Below are 16,214 nucleotides of genomic sequence, written 5' to 3'. Positions count from 1 at the left end.
GAAGAGGCTTTGGATTGCCCACACTTTTGTCAAGTAGGAGGCTCCTAAAGGGGTTGAAACTCTGAACTTAACACTTGTCCTCTTTTGTCAGCAAAGCATCTTTGTGACTTTTACAGAACCAATGTCTTACACAATCATAGCCAGTAGAGTTCTGCACTGAAAGCTGCAGGAATCCTGTGTCCCAACACTCCTGCCAAGAGTCAGCCCTGTTATTCTGAGTCTGATCAAGTCCTAGCAGTGTCTGAGAATAGCAGGCCATGTATCAAAGCACACACATGTGTGGCTGCTTTCATCACCCACGTGTGAAGCCTGCAACTCTGGCATGCACCGCTATGTGAACAAGAAGTTTCTGTTTCCACCACAGCTGAGAGCAGAGATGAAGGACAGAAGCCAGGAACATGTGGGATGTTTTGTGCCTCTTCCCAATCAGAGTTTTAATGACAGATGTCAGGAAGTGGTAACCAGCTGTATCTGAATCATCTGCAGTGAGGCACAGCATAGCAATAGTACAGCCTGTGTCATGGCTCTCAGTAAAGTCCATGGTAACAAACTCTAGCAAATTGCTACTTGATTTTAATGCTATTTGTGAGTTGTCTGACACTCTGTGAGTGCTGCCCTGTGCCAGCCCTGCCCTGCACTGCCTGCTGCTGCTGTGCCTTGCTGTCTCCTCCCTGCAGTTGAGCTGTCTCAATTTGCAGAACCAGTTTTTCCAGTGATTTGCACATTTTCTGACTCTCCTGACCCATCCTGCCCCTTGGCAGGGAGCTGAAGGATGGTAGAGCTGCTAAACTTGTGGGACTATGCTGGACTGCATCTGTGGCCTTTAGCAGAGAGATGGCTGGGAGGGAGTGGTCAGGCTGGGGATGGAGTTTCTTGAGAGTAGAAGGGTGAAGATCCCAGATCACCCAGCAGGGATGGAGTTTCTTGAGAGTAGAAGGGTGAAGATCCCAGATCACCCAGCAGTTCAGTCAGAGAGATCCTAGATGCTCATCTGCTGCAGACTGATCTGACCCTTCAGGCAGGGCTGTGGTCCCTGTGTGGCAGACTGGATGTCAGTTTTAGCAGTGACAGGACTAGGGAAAGCCAGGAGATCTACTGCAGCACTGGAGAGTGTTTACCCAGAGAATTGTGTCAAAATGAGATGTTTTCTCAGCCCAAACAACACAGCAGTCTGGACTCTCTACAAGTTTGGGCATATCTTGTCCATTTTCACAATGAAAGAGAGGAACAGAGATTTCAGATACTGTTTGATTCTGGCTGGACAGAGTCATTTCAAAAACCAAGCCATCTATCTCATCAAGAGCCATAAATGCCAGCAGTATTAAAATTGACTGGTACTCTTCTCCTTCAAAATTTTAAGGCTCAATTCATCAGTTGTCATCCTTGTGACAAAGTGATCTCCTGCTTCAGAAATGTGCCCAACTCAAAGGTGTGAAAGGTGACAGATTTGAATGACCCACAATATTTATGTGAGATTGTGTAGCAGATGTATCTCTCAGAGACAGTTCAGAAGTTTCTGGGGAATCACTGCATACACTCCTTATCCTACCACAGCTGGGTATTGCTTTCCATTCACCACCTGTTGGAGCCACAGAGTTTGATCTTTGAGTAAAAATGGTTACTTGCCCTGGGATGGTTTTCCTTCGAGCTGATGTCAGGTGAGGATCCCATGATATATCACTGCTTTTCAGAACCTACAAATAACATTATGATTAGTAGATTATGATGGTTTCTGCCAGAAACATGAGACCTTGTGTGTTGCCTGCCATAAATATTTCACTATTGCTGATCTTTTGGGTGGTGTCTGTAGACCAGCATCAAGGGCTTCCAATTCTGCTGTGAGAGCTACTACTGCTAAAATTCCAATATTTTTAAATGACTCACCATTTTATTATTCTTTCTTATGAGATTTTGCAATCACATAAATAAAAAATGAAGCAAACAGAAGCCAAAAGTGAAGCATTGTTTAATCTGTAGGAGTAATCAGTAATTTATGGATCTACACTTTAGTACATACACAACTGTAAGTGATTATCTAATTCTCAGAGTATAGATTGTATCTTCAAGGCAGTACACATATCAATTCACTTTTCTCACAGTTTAAAATGAAAAAGAAAGTTAAGTAAATTATATTTTTGAACATTTGACTACTCATTAGAGATGCTATTTGTAATTTGTTTCTCAGTTTGCGTAAATGCCTGAAGTTGGTGTTATAACACAATGAAGTTGGCTTTCTAACCCACTTGCTGCAGGTTTTGTTACCATTATAAGGAAAAGAAATCCTTTAAATCTGTGGGGAATTATAATCTATGAGCATGGATATTCATGTTTAGCTCAATAAATTACATAGATACTATATGCTACAGTTTTCTTGTAAGTGATGCAGTATAATTAACATATCAGGCAGTGAACATGGTTGCTATACGATTCAAAGATGCTTCTTCTTCAGGTTTTTGTCCAACCAATTTTTTTCCAAGTGAATAGTTTCATAGTTTTCCCTTATATATTTTCCATTCCTGCCTGAAAATCTTTTACACTGTGATCAGGGAATGAAACAGTTATTGCCTTAAAAAAAAACTAAAAGATTCACAAGCTGCACACATCATTAGTTAGAGGAGTTATTTGAAATTTTGCCCTGCTCAGAAGGATGGACTGGATATTGAGTTGATAGGAATCCTTTGAACTTTAGCTCTGAGAAGTGCACAGCTTAAAAGCAATTTCATGTGGTCTGACAGCCCATCTTTGTAAAAAATCTCCAGGATATCTGCTACTAATGTGTGCTTAAGAGGGATAAAAAGGTAGCTTTTCCTAATAGGTTTGTGGGCATTTATCACCACGTTTTTGGTTGCTTTTTTATCTGCTGGAATGAGCGTAACAACATTTCTGTCCACCTGTTCCCAATGAAAAGAACCTCCTTATCACTGACATAGCTGAAGTATCTTTCCATTGCCAGTTAATTATTAGGGCTGGTTTGTGCAGTAATTCAGAGCAACACATGCTTATTAGAGTGATGAAAAATTATCCTTTCATTAAAATTTACTTCCTGTGTGTTTTTTTAGGCAATTGACAGCATTCATCAAGTGGGAGTCTACTGCCTAGCACTTGTCCCAGCAAACACACTTCCCAAGACACCCCTGGGAGGGATTCACCTGTCAGAAACCAAGCAGCTCTTCCTGGAAGGATCTCTGCATCCTTGTAACGTGCTGATGTGTCCCCACACCTGCGTAACAAACCTGCCCAAACCAAGGCAAAAACAACCAGGTAAGAGCAGTGGAGGCCAAGGGACTGTGATTTTGTGCTGTGTGCTTGTGGTACTGTAAGGGAGCAAAATCAAGTAATTGCTGATACAGGTGAGAATCAGCTTCATCAGCTTTCCTCTTCAATATTCTGTGTGTGTCAAGGACATCATTGGTGTTGCCAGGAGCTAGAAGCACCTTCACAGAGAGTGCAAGGAAAAATGCCAATTCGATAAAGATGACATTTTTATCACTCTACAAGGTGCTGCTGAGACCACACCTGGAGGTCTTCATAAATTCCTCCTCAGTTATGTTTAATGAGGATGGAGACCAAACCAGAGAAAGATAAAATCTTGGATTATTTTGAAGGCTGGGTTTATAAACTAGAAACAGAGAAGAAGAGGACTGTTGTCACTAAATAACAGTGTTGGAAGAGCAAATACTTCAAAACTTGTCATGAATAAATTAAAGGAAAGAATGAGTGGTTTAATTCCCCACCTGGGTGGGGAGATTCTGTATTACTCTTACAGCAGGTTATTAGAGGAAAAACCCTAACTAGTTTTAAGATGGTACTTCAGAAGTTCTGCCTCTTCATGAAGAATATTGGATCAAATGGTGCAGCAAGGGACTATCTCAGGAGACCAAGAAAGCCCTTGTAGCCTGCTGTAATTCAGTCACTGGTTATTTGTGTCCATTGTATAAGTAAATTCTAACAAAGTTTTGCCTTTGAATCCAATTGCAGGTTTTAGTACTCAGATTAATTTCTAGGAGTTCTGGATGTGTAGCCTCAGGCTTAAGCCTTGGATTCAGCTACATTGGACTAAGTGTTGGTTATTTTCCACTTTGAAAAATACCTTGGAATTAGAAGTGGGTTTGCTCTCTGGATCTTGAATATGGAGACTATCCCTCATGAATTCAGTGCAAGTTTGCCTAAGCCATCATCTTTTTTAAAAACCTTTGAACAAATGTTTCAGAATCAAAACCATAATCTTGGTTTGTGGATACTGAAAGTGTCAGAGGTCAACAGTGACTTGCACAAACTTAATGAAAGCAATGAGGCCTTTTACTGCTTTGGTATTTCCTTGTTGCTGCATCACAAAGTAATTGCTGAACTAGAATCAATGGAGATCATTACAGATATGTTATGTGTACATTAAATATTACTATAGTAATAATAATATTTAATGCCAGGAGCACAGAAACAAAACTGAGAGTATCACATTCTCCCATTTTGTGTTGTTGTGACATACCCAGAGGATATTGCTTTTATAATTTTAAAGCAGAGTAGTCTGTAGGTGCTTTAGATTGTACATTATCTGGTTACTTATACCAGAAACAATCACTTGGACGTCATAGGCTAGAAACAGAGCCTGGTATAAATTGCAGTTGATCAGTAATCTATGCTGCAGAAGCAAGAAAACAAATGCCAACATGAGCTTAAATGGTATGTGTGAGACATGTATTGTCCCCTAATGGCAGCAACAAAACATCAGTGAAATCCACCTCGTGGAGGAGTGTCAGCCACCACATCTTCTTTTCTTCTGAAGTTACTTCACTCTCAATCTTATTCTAGAGGGCTTGCATGTAGTTTATCATAGGCACCATCTGCCTTCCTAATCCCTGTCACTTTGTGTCTGTAGCATTACAGAAGTCCTAATGCAGAAGCAACTTAGCCCAGGCAACAGAAGAGGGAAATAGGAATGTTGTCACTCTGGACTGAGGCACTTGCATGGATATGCCTACAGTCAGAACTAAATTTTCCAGATTCATCCTATCAAGGCAGACAAGATATGTCTCTGATTGTGGAGAGCCCATGATAAATTAGAGCTGTTTTGAGAGGATGAATCCAGTCCTGTGTATTTTCCAACCACTTCTGGTTCCTAACCAAAGTTTGTGTCAACAGAGGTGTGCTCAAATTTTGGTTTTGTGGATGGCAGCGAGGAAAACATAATGTAATGCAAAAGAAATCACATGAATTTTCATCCACAGGCAAAGTATTTTTATTGTGCTTGGTGTATTTCTGCTTTATTCTAGAAATTGGCCCTGCCTCTGTGATGGTGGGGAACTTGGTCTCTGGAAAAAGAATTGCACAGGCCAGTGGTAGAGATTTGGGGCAGATAGAAGATAATGACCAGGCCAGAAAGGTAAGCTAAACCTTTCTGTTGCAGCTTGTATTTAACACCATATCGTTAACTTCATCCATATGTATAATTAACATCGTGTAGTTGACATCAGGACACTTAGCAGTTCAGAGATATGATGGATTATGATGATTATTGTTATTACTATTATTATTATTACCACTACATTTGTTGATGCCTTCTTTTTAATTAATGCATAAATTTAATATGGCTTCTTTACAGATAAATATTAAATAGACATGATGAGAAGTCACTGTATTTAATTTTTATGGATTTTTTGAAATACATTTGCATGGGACAGCAGAAAAAATGTGGTGGAAAGTGTTCACGGGGCTTCTACCAGAAATAACCCTCTATTACATAATTTTTACCAGCTCAAGTAGAATCCAGAGAATTTTGTTAACATATAAGGTCCTGACCTTATTTGTTGTGATTTTAATCCCAGAAAATTAAGTTGAAATTCAGCTCTTTTGGGGGTTTATGTGAATAATTAAATTAGTAAATTCTAAGCTGTATAAGTCCTTATGTATTTAAGTAAGAAAAAGAGAAGAAGCTAAAGAATTAAATAGTGCTTAAATTCAGAGGGATCAGTAAGAACTTTTATTGCTTTGGAAGTATATGCAGTAATAAATCATAATCCCAGCAGTGCCTTCACTTCCAGAGAGGTGGCTGCTACCATGCAAAAGCACCTTCCTATAAATGTGTGACAACAAGAGAATTAACTCCTGTTTAGTGTTTCTGGGTACTGGGACCTGGATTTTAAAGCCAAGAAGTTGGTTGGTGTTGTGACTGTCACTCTGCTTTATTGCAGTTCCTGTTCCTGTCAGAAGTGTTGCAGTGGAGAGCTCAGACCACCCCTGACCACGTGCTCTACACCCTGCTCAACTGCAGGGTAAGGGTCTCAGCCATGCTCTGCCACTGGCAAAGGCACTCTGGGATTTCAGCAGCACCTGCATGGGACCTTTCTCTTCCTATTTCCACTAATACTCAGCTGTTATATTTAATATTCACTGAGGCAGAAAAGACAAGAGAATCATCATTGTCAGTTGTCAAGATACAGATTGCTTTTGTATCAGTGTGCCTTACACATTTCCCATTCCTTTTTCCACCACATACATGTTGTGTGTGAGCTGACACTGCAGATCTGTTTCAATGCTGTTGAATCTGTTTCAGATCTGTCCCTGTGTGATTAACAATGTTTAATACTGCTCACCATCCTGATTTCCAATTTGAAAAGCACAGGCTTGGCAAAACCAAAGCATTTTCCCTAAATATAAAAATGGCTGTTGTTTGTGAGATTGGACCATCTGGGAGAGGTGTGAGAATGAGGAAAGGAGGTGAAGAGAAGAAAATGTATGTCCAGAATACAATCAAGTCTACAGAGGATGACTAAAAAATCTCTCAGCATAACCTACATGGGGTGCCAGCCTGGCACAGCATTTCACTGCTTACTAAAAATGAGTTAATGAATGTGATGGGTACAAAACTTGGCTTTGCTAAGGGTAAAACTTCCTTGCTTTCTGTAGTGTAACTTCTTTACTTCCTGAATGATTACAGATGACAAACCAGTAATTCTCAAGACCACAGAGAGAATGAAGGTCTGATTTCATTCCATCACAGTACATCTACACATATCTGTCAGATCTGGGGAGCACACAAAGTGTGTGAGGGCCTTCAGGAGAGGGGAGGCCTGGAAAAGTGCTGTTCCCCTGGAGTGGTAGCTGGTGTTGTCTCAGCCTAGGTGGTCTTTATGCAGCTTGAATGGGTTCCTAAACCTCCAGTAATTTGTGGACATCTGTGAAATCACCACTTACAGTATTTACAGAATGTCCTCCTCCATTTTACAGTGCTGGTACAAAGTTCAGTTTGAAGCTACCAGTAAGTAATTAAATACATTTTTTTAGAAATTCAGATTAATAGCTCATAATTGTGAATATGTGAAACCTGACAGATAAATAGTGAAGTAATAATGTATTTTTTATGGCAAAGTAGAAATTTTGAGAGGCAATGCTGTTTATACGTTCAGTATTACACCATGCAAGTACTGCATTGCTGTGTCCTGTAATTAGGAGCAAAGATGCTGTGAGAAAGAGTTGATGTGTGCTATCCCATCTCTTCCACACAAGGCTGTTGCTTTTGAGTTTTAAATAAAGCCAAACTTCCCATGCTGGCAGAAGGGTTCAAACAGGGAAAGGAAGTAAGGACACAATGTGCAAAACAAGGATTGACAAAACAAATTCCTGTTCCATAGAAGTGAAGAGTAGTTGGATTTTAAAATACAGTTTCTCTGTTACTCTCAGTGAAGAGTATCTCATCATATGAAATTTGATTGAGATGTAATGCTTTTTAGAGAGAATTAATATTTTTTGGAAAAGGATGACAGATTTGGGGGGTTTGCCCTAGGCAAATTTTATTGCTCATCTTGAATTTTAGTTCTGATTTGTAACTTTTCCTATTTTCTCTTCTTTGGACATTGTCTGTACACTTTGTTCTAACACATTCAGGCATCCTGCAGTGGATGACTAATGGAAGTCCACTGAGATTAGTGTTTTCCTGTAACCCAAGCTCTGAGAATTTGAAATATTTCAAAATTAGTGCAGTACATTGTTTTTAATGTGTGTCATGAAGGATTGCAACACCTTTACATTTTAGGATAGCTCATTAAAGGCCCAAAGGGAGTAGTTGCCTGATGCTTGCAAGTGATTCTTGTCCAACAACAGGATTCTCCTACACTTCATATAAACAGTGACTTCCCACTGGCTCACAGGCAGCAAGTGCCAGAAGTCTTAAATGTAAACAAGCTTTGCACAAATTCACTTGATTTACAGCAATTCCCTATCTGCTGGTAGGACCAATGCTTCTGGTGTGCGTGGGGATACAAAGGGTCCTTCTTCTCATTACCATGGAAACAGGCAATTTCTTGAAAGAAGAAGTGGAGACTTTAAGTACAGGTGCAATGGAGAATTCCTGACAGGTCTGCAGTGGCAGGACAGCCAGCCCTCACATTGCTTTGGCATACTCAGGGCTGGACAGATGGAAGTCATCTCTGGTCCAGCATCCATGGAGTTGCATATGCCTTTAGAGGAAGCCTTCTTAGTGAAATGATCTCCACATTGATCAGAAGACTGATTAAAACTGTCTGAAGTGCAATTCAGTAAATGTGGTTGCTGAGGATGATGGAGAGGAATGCTGAGCCCTGGCTTTGTCCATTGTATTTCCAGTTGGGCTGTGCTCTTTGCTGGCAGTCTGTGAAGAAGTCTGTGAATGCCAGGTGATCCTGGTAACGTGGCACTGCTTGCAGTGCTTGTCCTTTGCCAACTGCTCCCTCCTCTCTGAGGAGCAAACACTGCAGTGTGTGTGGGGTGGTGGATAGAAACCACCCCAGAACAAATACTTTTTATTCCTTGCCTTGTTAAAATAGAGTGTAAAGAACATTTCCTTGAAACAGTAGACCTTCTTGCTTTCTCTCAAGAAGGATAGTGATGCAATACTTATTTATTGTATTACATTGCATTTTTGATGCACTGTTCTATTTTAGTGTGTGTTGATGTGTTCTTCTTTAGAATATATGTATTTACATATTCTTACATATTCTTACCTTTTCCTCCCCATTTTTTTCAGAAGCACTTTTTTTCAAGTGAACTTAGTGCTTGTGATAGGTGCCAGGTGTGTCACAGCTGTGCTGGAGACTGAGCTCCTCTTTTTCCACAGAACAAGAACACAAGCCAAGATGCAGCCCTTCCCATACTGCCCTGTCCCTTTCTCCCAGCCCAGACCTGGCCTGACCAGCTCTGGGTGCAGCCAGTCTGTCCTGTACATTTGTTTTTAGTCTTCTGAGGTGGCTGCCTGCAGTAGTACTGAATTTTTACTGTTATACAGATGTATATATTTTTCTAAATGTGTACTGGTATGTGTGCATATATGCACACATATATCTATATTTAGGAAGTGCAAGAAGTGTAACACTCATTTCAATTTAAAACACTGTGACTGTTTGATGATTTTGGGTTTGCACTGTTTGAAATGCTTCAAAAATGCCAAGCTCATGCTGACCAGAGTTATTCAAATTTAACAAATGGCCTTTCTTCTCTCTTTCATTTATATGCAATATAAGTGCTTATCTTTTGTTCCAGAGTAATTTTTTTTCCATCACAAAGTATTGTTTTCTCCTGTGTCTTTTGTCTTTAAAGTATTTCTGCTGGGCCGTTTGGCTCCACTCCAGCTTGCAGACAACAAATGCAATTTTCAGAATTGCTCTCCACAGATGCTCCAGTTTGCTACAGAGACCATGAAGGCACTTCCCTGGCTGCAGCAGGAATGCTGCCAGTGCAGCAAGGGAAGTACAGGATATCAGCACAATGCTGTACTGCCTTCGTGGGGGCAGAAGCACTGTTGAGGGCAGAAGGCACAGGGAAAGGAACAGAGAACATTCCTCTGCTTTAGAAAAATTTTCTTCTTCCAACTACTGTTTGACCTAAGGCTGAAGGTTTCCATAATTAAAGTTCATTGCATGGCATATTGTGGCTGCCCCTCATCCCACAACTTCTAAGGTGAAGAAAATAGATTTTTCAGCCCATCACATTATGTCCTGTGACATTTCTCTTTCTTCCCATGCAGGGAACAATAGCCAACTCACTGACATGTGTCCAGCTGCATAAACGAGCTGAGAAGATAGCTGTCATGCTGATGGAGAGGGGACATTTACAGGATGGAGATCATGTGGCTCTGGTTTACCCACCAGGTAAAGAATTGCTGTGGCAGCACCTTGGGACTCCTGGAAGTTCATCAAGGTCCTTCTGAATGGTGCTGCAGCAGGGCTGTTACCGTGTGCACCATGGGAATTGTCAAACACAAGATGTTTGCCTTGTGCACATTCCTTTGAATTTAGTCAAATCTAGTCAAAAGAATCTCTCTTTATCCATGCACACAGATTTTATTTCTTTGGGTTCAGATTAAGACTAACTTGTGTTTATAAAACCTGTCTCTTACAAGCAATCAAATGTAATTATTGCCTTTTTTTTTTAATTTGCTGGATACAGACTATTTTATGAGCATGCAGTTCCATCTGATAAGTGTTCTTAGATTCACCTGTTCAATTCCCTCTTGGAAGTGCTGCATTTCATGATGATCAAGCAACAATAACCGCAAAGTAATACATGGGGTTTTTTAGAGTAGATATTTCATTGATAAGTAGCAAATGATCAAGAAATACAAGATTGTCATTACAATTTTCTCTATAGACTCTTAATCTAGATAGCTGGCATGGTTTTGATTTTCATCCTTTGGCATCAAGGCTTTTAAGTTTTTGTTAACTGGTAACACATTTGACATTTGCTTGAAATTATTTCTGATCTAGTGCTACTCTTTTATCTTTAACATTTCTTGTGTGTTAGTGAAATAAACAGTCTGATTTAAGGTCTATAATGTGATATTTGGTTTGCAAGGACTGCAAGACACTGGTTATATCTATGTAGTTATAGGAGCAGTTTCACAATGGTTAATATGGGAAAACCTTTTCTACAAAAGAAGACGAATACTTTAAACTTAAATGTTTGTTTCCTGTATTTCACTTCCCACGGATGAAGCATTTTATTGAAGGAACAATAACCTACCAGTACTGCAGATCCTTTTCCACTGAAAGAATAAACCAGCCTCTACTGTCATCTTATCATAGGCTGTTTACAGCACCAGGGAGGTGACAGACAGCAGTGTTCAAGGGATCTTTGAACTGTTCAGCCTCCTTAGGTAGCCTGAAGGGTGCTGTCCATTGTCCATCTCCTGCAGTCAATATTTATACGGCACAGCACCAAATTTTATGTTAGAAGCAGGATTTCAAAATCATTACTCCCTTTTTTACTGTAAAATTTCAGGTAGATAAGTATGTGAAGTTAAAAATGGCAAGAGAAGGACAGTATTTTATGGAACCTCCAGATGTTCTTTCTACAGCTGAGAGGACCAAACATCATCCTACCTATTCCTTTTGCTGGGACATCCCTCTTCTTGTACACTCTAATAAATGTACATTTAGGAATATAATTAATCTGTAGAAATCAGTCTTTTCAACAGGTTACTTTTTGAACAACAAACTGGTGTTCTCCTGGGTGTTGCTGTCTGGCTGCAGTTTTGTGTGTCACCTGTGGTTTTTCATGCTCAGAACGGTGCAGTTGAGAGCAACCACTGAAGCTGAACAAACACTGACAAGGGGCTGAAAAAGAAATCTGTTAAAGGGCTTAGCCACTCATTTAAGCTTCTGGGTCCAGTTCCAAGTATTATTTATGCTGACACAGGAGTCTGTGATGAAGCAGTTTGATTTTCAGGGGGGGCTCTCTGCTTTGTTCTCGTGCAGGCATAGACCTGATCGCGGCGTTTTACGGGTGCCTGTACGCGGGCTGCGTGCCCATCACGGTGCGGCCGCCGCACCCCCAGAACATCGCCACCACACTGCCCACCGTCAAGATGATCGTGGAGGTGAGCATGAGGAGAGGAAATGGGTGTGTCTGGTGAAAGATTTGTGTCTTTAGGAGCAGCAGCTGAGTGAGGGGTGGTTGGGTTGAAGAGTTGTATTCCTTCCAGGACTCCGTCTTCAGTGCAAAATCAACGCTGCTTGGCAATACACAGCCTGCTCACTTGAGCTGTCACATTTTGCCCCAGTTGTGTGACTCCTTTCAATAAATATATTTAAAATGCCTCTTTATATTTTATATAAATATATAAATATATAAATATTTATATAGCTATAAATATATATAACTGTGGTAGGATTCCTCACAGGCAGAGCTGCACAGACTCTTGAGGAAAACCTAAGTGGGAAGTACACTCTATAAATGTACATTTAGGAAGATAATATCAGCAATGGCATGCTCATCTCTGAGTATCCAGTTGTTCTGCTTTTAAAGCAATTTCAAAGTTTTGTTGTAAAGATGTTGGTCAGTCCTTTGTTTCATCCAGGAAAGGGTTGCTCAGACTTTTTCATTCAGTGCTTTCTTTTGCTGTTTTGGCTTTATCTAACAATGATTTAACCTTTGTTGCACATAAATAACTACAATGTACTTCTTGCTGAGGGAAGTAAAAATATTTGAAATTAGATAGCCCTTTACACTGGGCAGTTTCTAATTTGCTGATTGGAATTCTGAAGAAACCAGTTTAAACAAATGTGATTTTACCATTGATAATTAATTTTGATGTTTTCAATTAACAAGTAGTAGAGGTAGTTGTAATTTTTGGCTTTCCTTATGGTATCAGATGCCACAAAGTATCAGAAGAGGTATGAAAAAATGTTCTATTATTTTCAGAATTCTTGTTATTGAATATTTTGGCACTCGGTGTTTTTGAACATCAATTGTTAACATACAGATGTGATGTAAAATGTGTTTCTTTCTTTTGATGTTTAATAGCTAAACTAGATGTTTGATATCATGATAAAAAACTGACAGATCTAAGCTTGCTTGTATTCATTGTCCCTTTGATAGAATAATTTTAGATAAAATGTTTACATTTATTGGCCATATTAATGCCAGTCTGACTTATAAACCTCTCAGCTTTGTTTTACACAAGAATTTCTCTCAATTTTGAGATTAATGGTTTTGTAGAAATTAAAATAATGCAGCTGTCTTTTCATTGCCAATGCAGTCACACAAATTTCCTGATATGATGGGGTCAATGCTTGCTGTAACATGTTTTATGTCTGAACAGCACCTTTTGAAGTCAGTAAGAATGACTTCTGAGTAAAATTTGGCCTGCATAATTGTGTTTTTGTGATGAGCTGGTAGTTATAAAATAAAACTGAATTGAGCCCCATCTTGAGCAGTTCCTAACCTGTAGCTAGGCTGTGTTCTTCCTCCTTCCCACTAGCCCTGCGTGTTTACCTCTGATGTGGAATTCTCCAGGCATGGATATTCTGCATTTTAATGAACCTTCTGATTGTCCAAATTATGTAATTCCTGAGGGGGCTGGGAATCACCAACTCTTGAAATTCCTTTTGTTTATGGTTTAGTGTCCCAAATCAAGATTTTCATGGATTAAGGTTAGTGATGTAAGAATTAATTTGCCTTGCCATGACAATGAAAATGGATTAAAGGGTGCTGCAGTGGCTTTGTTTGTACTCACTTTTAGCTTGAAGTATTTAAACAGCCTATACAGGGCAGTCATGGAATTAGAGTGTTAAGAGATTAGAGTTTGATTCAGTGATGTTTGCTCCAAATTTCAAAATGTCCAAATTTCTGGTGTTCTAAAAATTGACTTCCATGAGATCACTGTCAATAGAAGATGTTCTGTTCTGCTCAGTGGTAAAATTAATGTACATATGATTACTGATTTTATTAGTTTAAACACAGGAAATTTAGTGTGACATGAAATGTTTCATTTTCCTTAAAGAAAAAAATACACTCGGCAGCATTTGCACAGATTTTCAAAGTTTGAGTAAAAGAAAAATAATGTTGCCTTTCCAGTTTTTCCTGTGTTTTATCTTCAGTGATTTCAGTGTTTTTATGCATATTTGTCTGAATTCCTTAAGCATATTAATTTTTATTAATAAAAATAAGAAGTTATTCTTTTTAAGAAAGAAATATTCCTGTAGTTGATACCTATGAACTTTTAAGAATAGCAAATCTAAAAGGAGAATTCAGCATCTATCATTTAAAGTTCAGTGCAGATGGAATTTGCTGTATGCTCACCATTCCCTTTCTTAGTGCCACTTCCACAATTTCTGTTCTAGAGCTACTTTTGCCAATATCAGAAGAGCTCCCAGTGGTTTATCACTGGCACAGGAATTGGAAATACATGGCTAATATAAAATTGACTTAAGATAGTAAAATTATTAATATAAAATGTCAGACTAGGTTTTGGTTTATCTGAAAATATTGTTTATGAACCAAGATACGTTATTGTCAGTCTTCTTTACTGGCATTTTTGGGTGAGAGCTGATATAATGTGTTGAAAAGGTCACATTCTCACTGTTAAGGTGCCTTTAATCTCATTACAATGCTCTTCTCAAAGTGCAGTTTTCATGTAAGTCATAAAACTCACATGACTTTGTCTTCTTTGTAAACTGCATTTTTGAGCATCTTCCCACCTGCCAGTCAGAAAACATAAACTTGATGTACCTATGTCCTGTTCTGGCAGAAAATAAGTCACGGTTTGGCCCATTTTCATGGGGGAGTAAATTAGTATCCCATTGTGGTTTTATTTATTTTTTTAATTTCCAGGTGAGCCGCTCTGCCTGCTTAATGACCACGCAATTAATTTGTAAATTGCTACGGTCACGGGAGGCGGCGGCGGCGGTGGACATCAGGACATGGCCTCCAGTCCTGGACACAGGTGAGTGCTGGGGCCAGGGGAGCTCTGTCTCTTGTGTCACTGGGCTGGTCAGTGGCACACACACGTTTTCTGTCTCTGTCTCCACCAGATGATTTGCCAAAGAAGCGGCCTGCACAGATCTACAAACCTTCTAACCCTGAAACACTTGCTTACCTTGACTTCAGTGTCTCCACCACTGGCATGCTGGCAGGGGTAAAGGTAGGGACTTCTGCTTAAAGCTGCCCTTCTTGCCATCCTGCCTGGCTTGGCCGTTGGCTGCTCCTAATTTGTGATTCCTTGTGATTTTTGGAAGCAGGAATTGAAGTACTTCCTCCCATGCAGACATTGTTTGAATTCATTGACATAAAATTAGTTCTTCTCTACTTGATACAGGACTGTGTGTGGTAGGTTTAGCCCCTCTCCTCCTCCTCCTCAGGCTAAAACTTTCATTCCATTATTCCTGTGCATAGACCACTAGTTTCTCTGCCTGAAGCATTTTTCAGCTTAGGTATCTGTTATTTCCATTTTATGAAGGAAATGAGACTGTCATCCTTTTCCTGCTTGTTCCAGTGCCCATTCATTGCTCCCTTCTTATTGCAACTCAGCTACTGGCCATTGGTTTTCAATATTCTCTTCTTCTTGCAATTAAGGGACCTGCTGATTTCTTTGATATATTCACCCAGTATAATACTAGAGTAAGCTGCAAAAATTCATTGATAGATTTGTTTGCTAAGATGAGCCATTTTGAGCTCTTGAAATCTATTCTGCCATTTTCTCCAACCCTCTAGCCACAATTCATCAAATCTGTTTTACCTAACTTAGGTATCCCACTACTGGTTTCATCAAGACACACTAAAGTCACTCAGTTATTCTTACCTGTCTCTTCCTTACTCCTATTTGTTGCATATCCAAGGATTATGATTACTTTATCAATCTCTGCAGATGTATCATACTTGGAGCCTGTGCTGAATTCCTCACACTCCTTAGTATCATCCAACTATTTGCAGAAACTGTCAGCATAATTTATAAACAAAGAAAACATCATTTTCCCAGTTCTTGGATGAAGAGATAGAAGCAGAGAGCTGTTGAAGTGACCAGCCTGGGGCTGACTGATGGGTAAATGGTTGACTTGACTGATGGTCACATACTGGACATTCCTGCAGCATTTATTCCATGTAACTTTGAATGGCTACAATGCCTACAGATGTGGAGTAGTCATTGGGCTCCTCAGTAGCCAGCAGAGAGAGGCAGGGACTTTTAGGGTGTAATTTGTCTGACTTATCTAAAACATCTATTTTTTTAAAGGCGTGAATGTCACATAAGTCTTCATTTCCTCTAGAGAAAGCCTCAAATGATTGTTTCAGATGCAGTCATCTGTATTAAATCAGGTCTGAATTACACTTTATCAGACTTGCAGAAATGGCTACTAACTATGCAAAGTGAGTATTTGGGAAACTTCAAAGATAGTCAAAGGCAGGACAAGTCGATGAGCCTTTCTTAGTGTGGCTAGAGGGGAAATACAGATAAATCTATCAAGGAATTC

At 39.6% G+C, this 16,214-nt stretch overlaps 1 protein-coding gene across 4 annotated transcripts in view; it reads left to right on the top strand.

Annotated features, from left to right (window-relative positions):
- Positions 1–16,214, top strand: part of DIP2C (disco interacting protein 2 homolog C) — a 309,262-nt gene that overhangs the window by 244,302 nt on the left and 48,746 nt on the right. For all 4 annotated transcript variants that reach the window (XM_066551280.1, XM_066551271.1, XM_066551265.1 and 1 more), the window contains 7 exons: positions 3,060–3,261; positions 5,271–5,380; positions 6,189–6,269; positions 9,995–10,118; positions 11,724–11,845; positions 14,581–14,692; positions 14,781–14,890. In XM_066551280.1, coding sequence (XP_066407377.1) covers positions 3,060–3,261; positions 5,271–5,380; positions 6,189–6,269; positions 9,995–10,118; positions 11,724–11,845; positions 14,581–14,692; positions 14,781–14,890 — 861 coding nt within the window. The remainder of the gene's footprint in view (positions 1–3,059; positions 3,262–5,270; positions 5,381–6,188; positions 6,270–9,994; positions 10,119–11,723; positions 11,846–14,580; positions 14,693–14,780; positions 14,891–16,214) is intronic.

Source organism: Molothrus aeneus, chromosome 1, assembly GCF_037042795.1.
Source record: "Molothrus aeneus isolate 106 chromosome 1, BPBGC_Maene_1.0, whole genome shotgun sequence".
Taxonomy (NCBI): Eukaryota; Metazoa; Chordata; class Aves; order Passeriformes; family Icteridae; genus Molothrus; species Molothrus aeneus.
The sequence above is the reverse complement of the archived record's forward strand: the minus strand, read 5'-3'. Positions and strand labels throughout refer to the sequence as shown.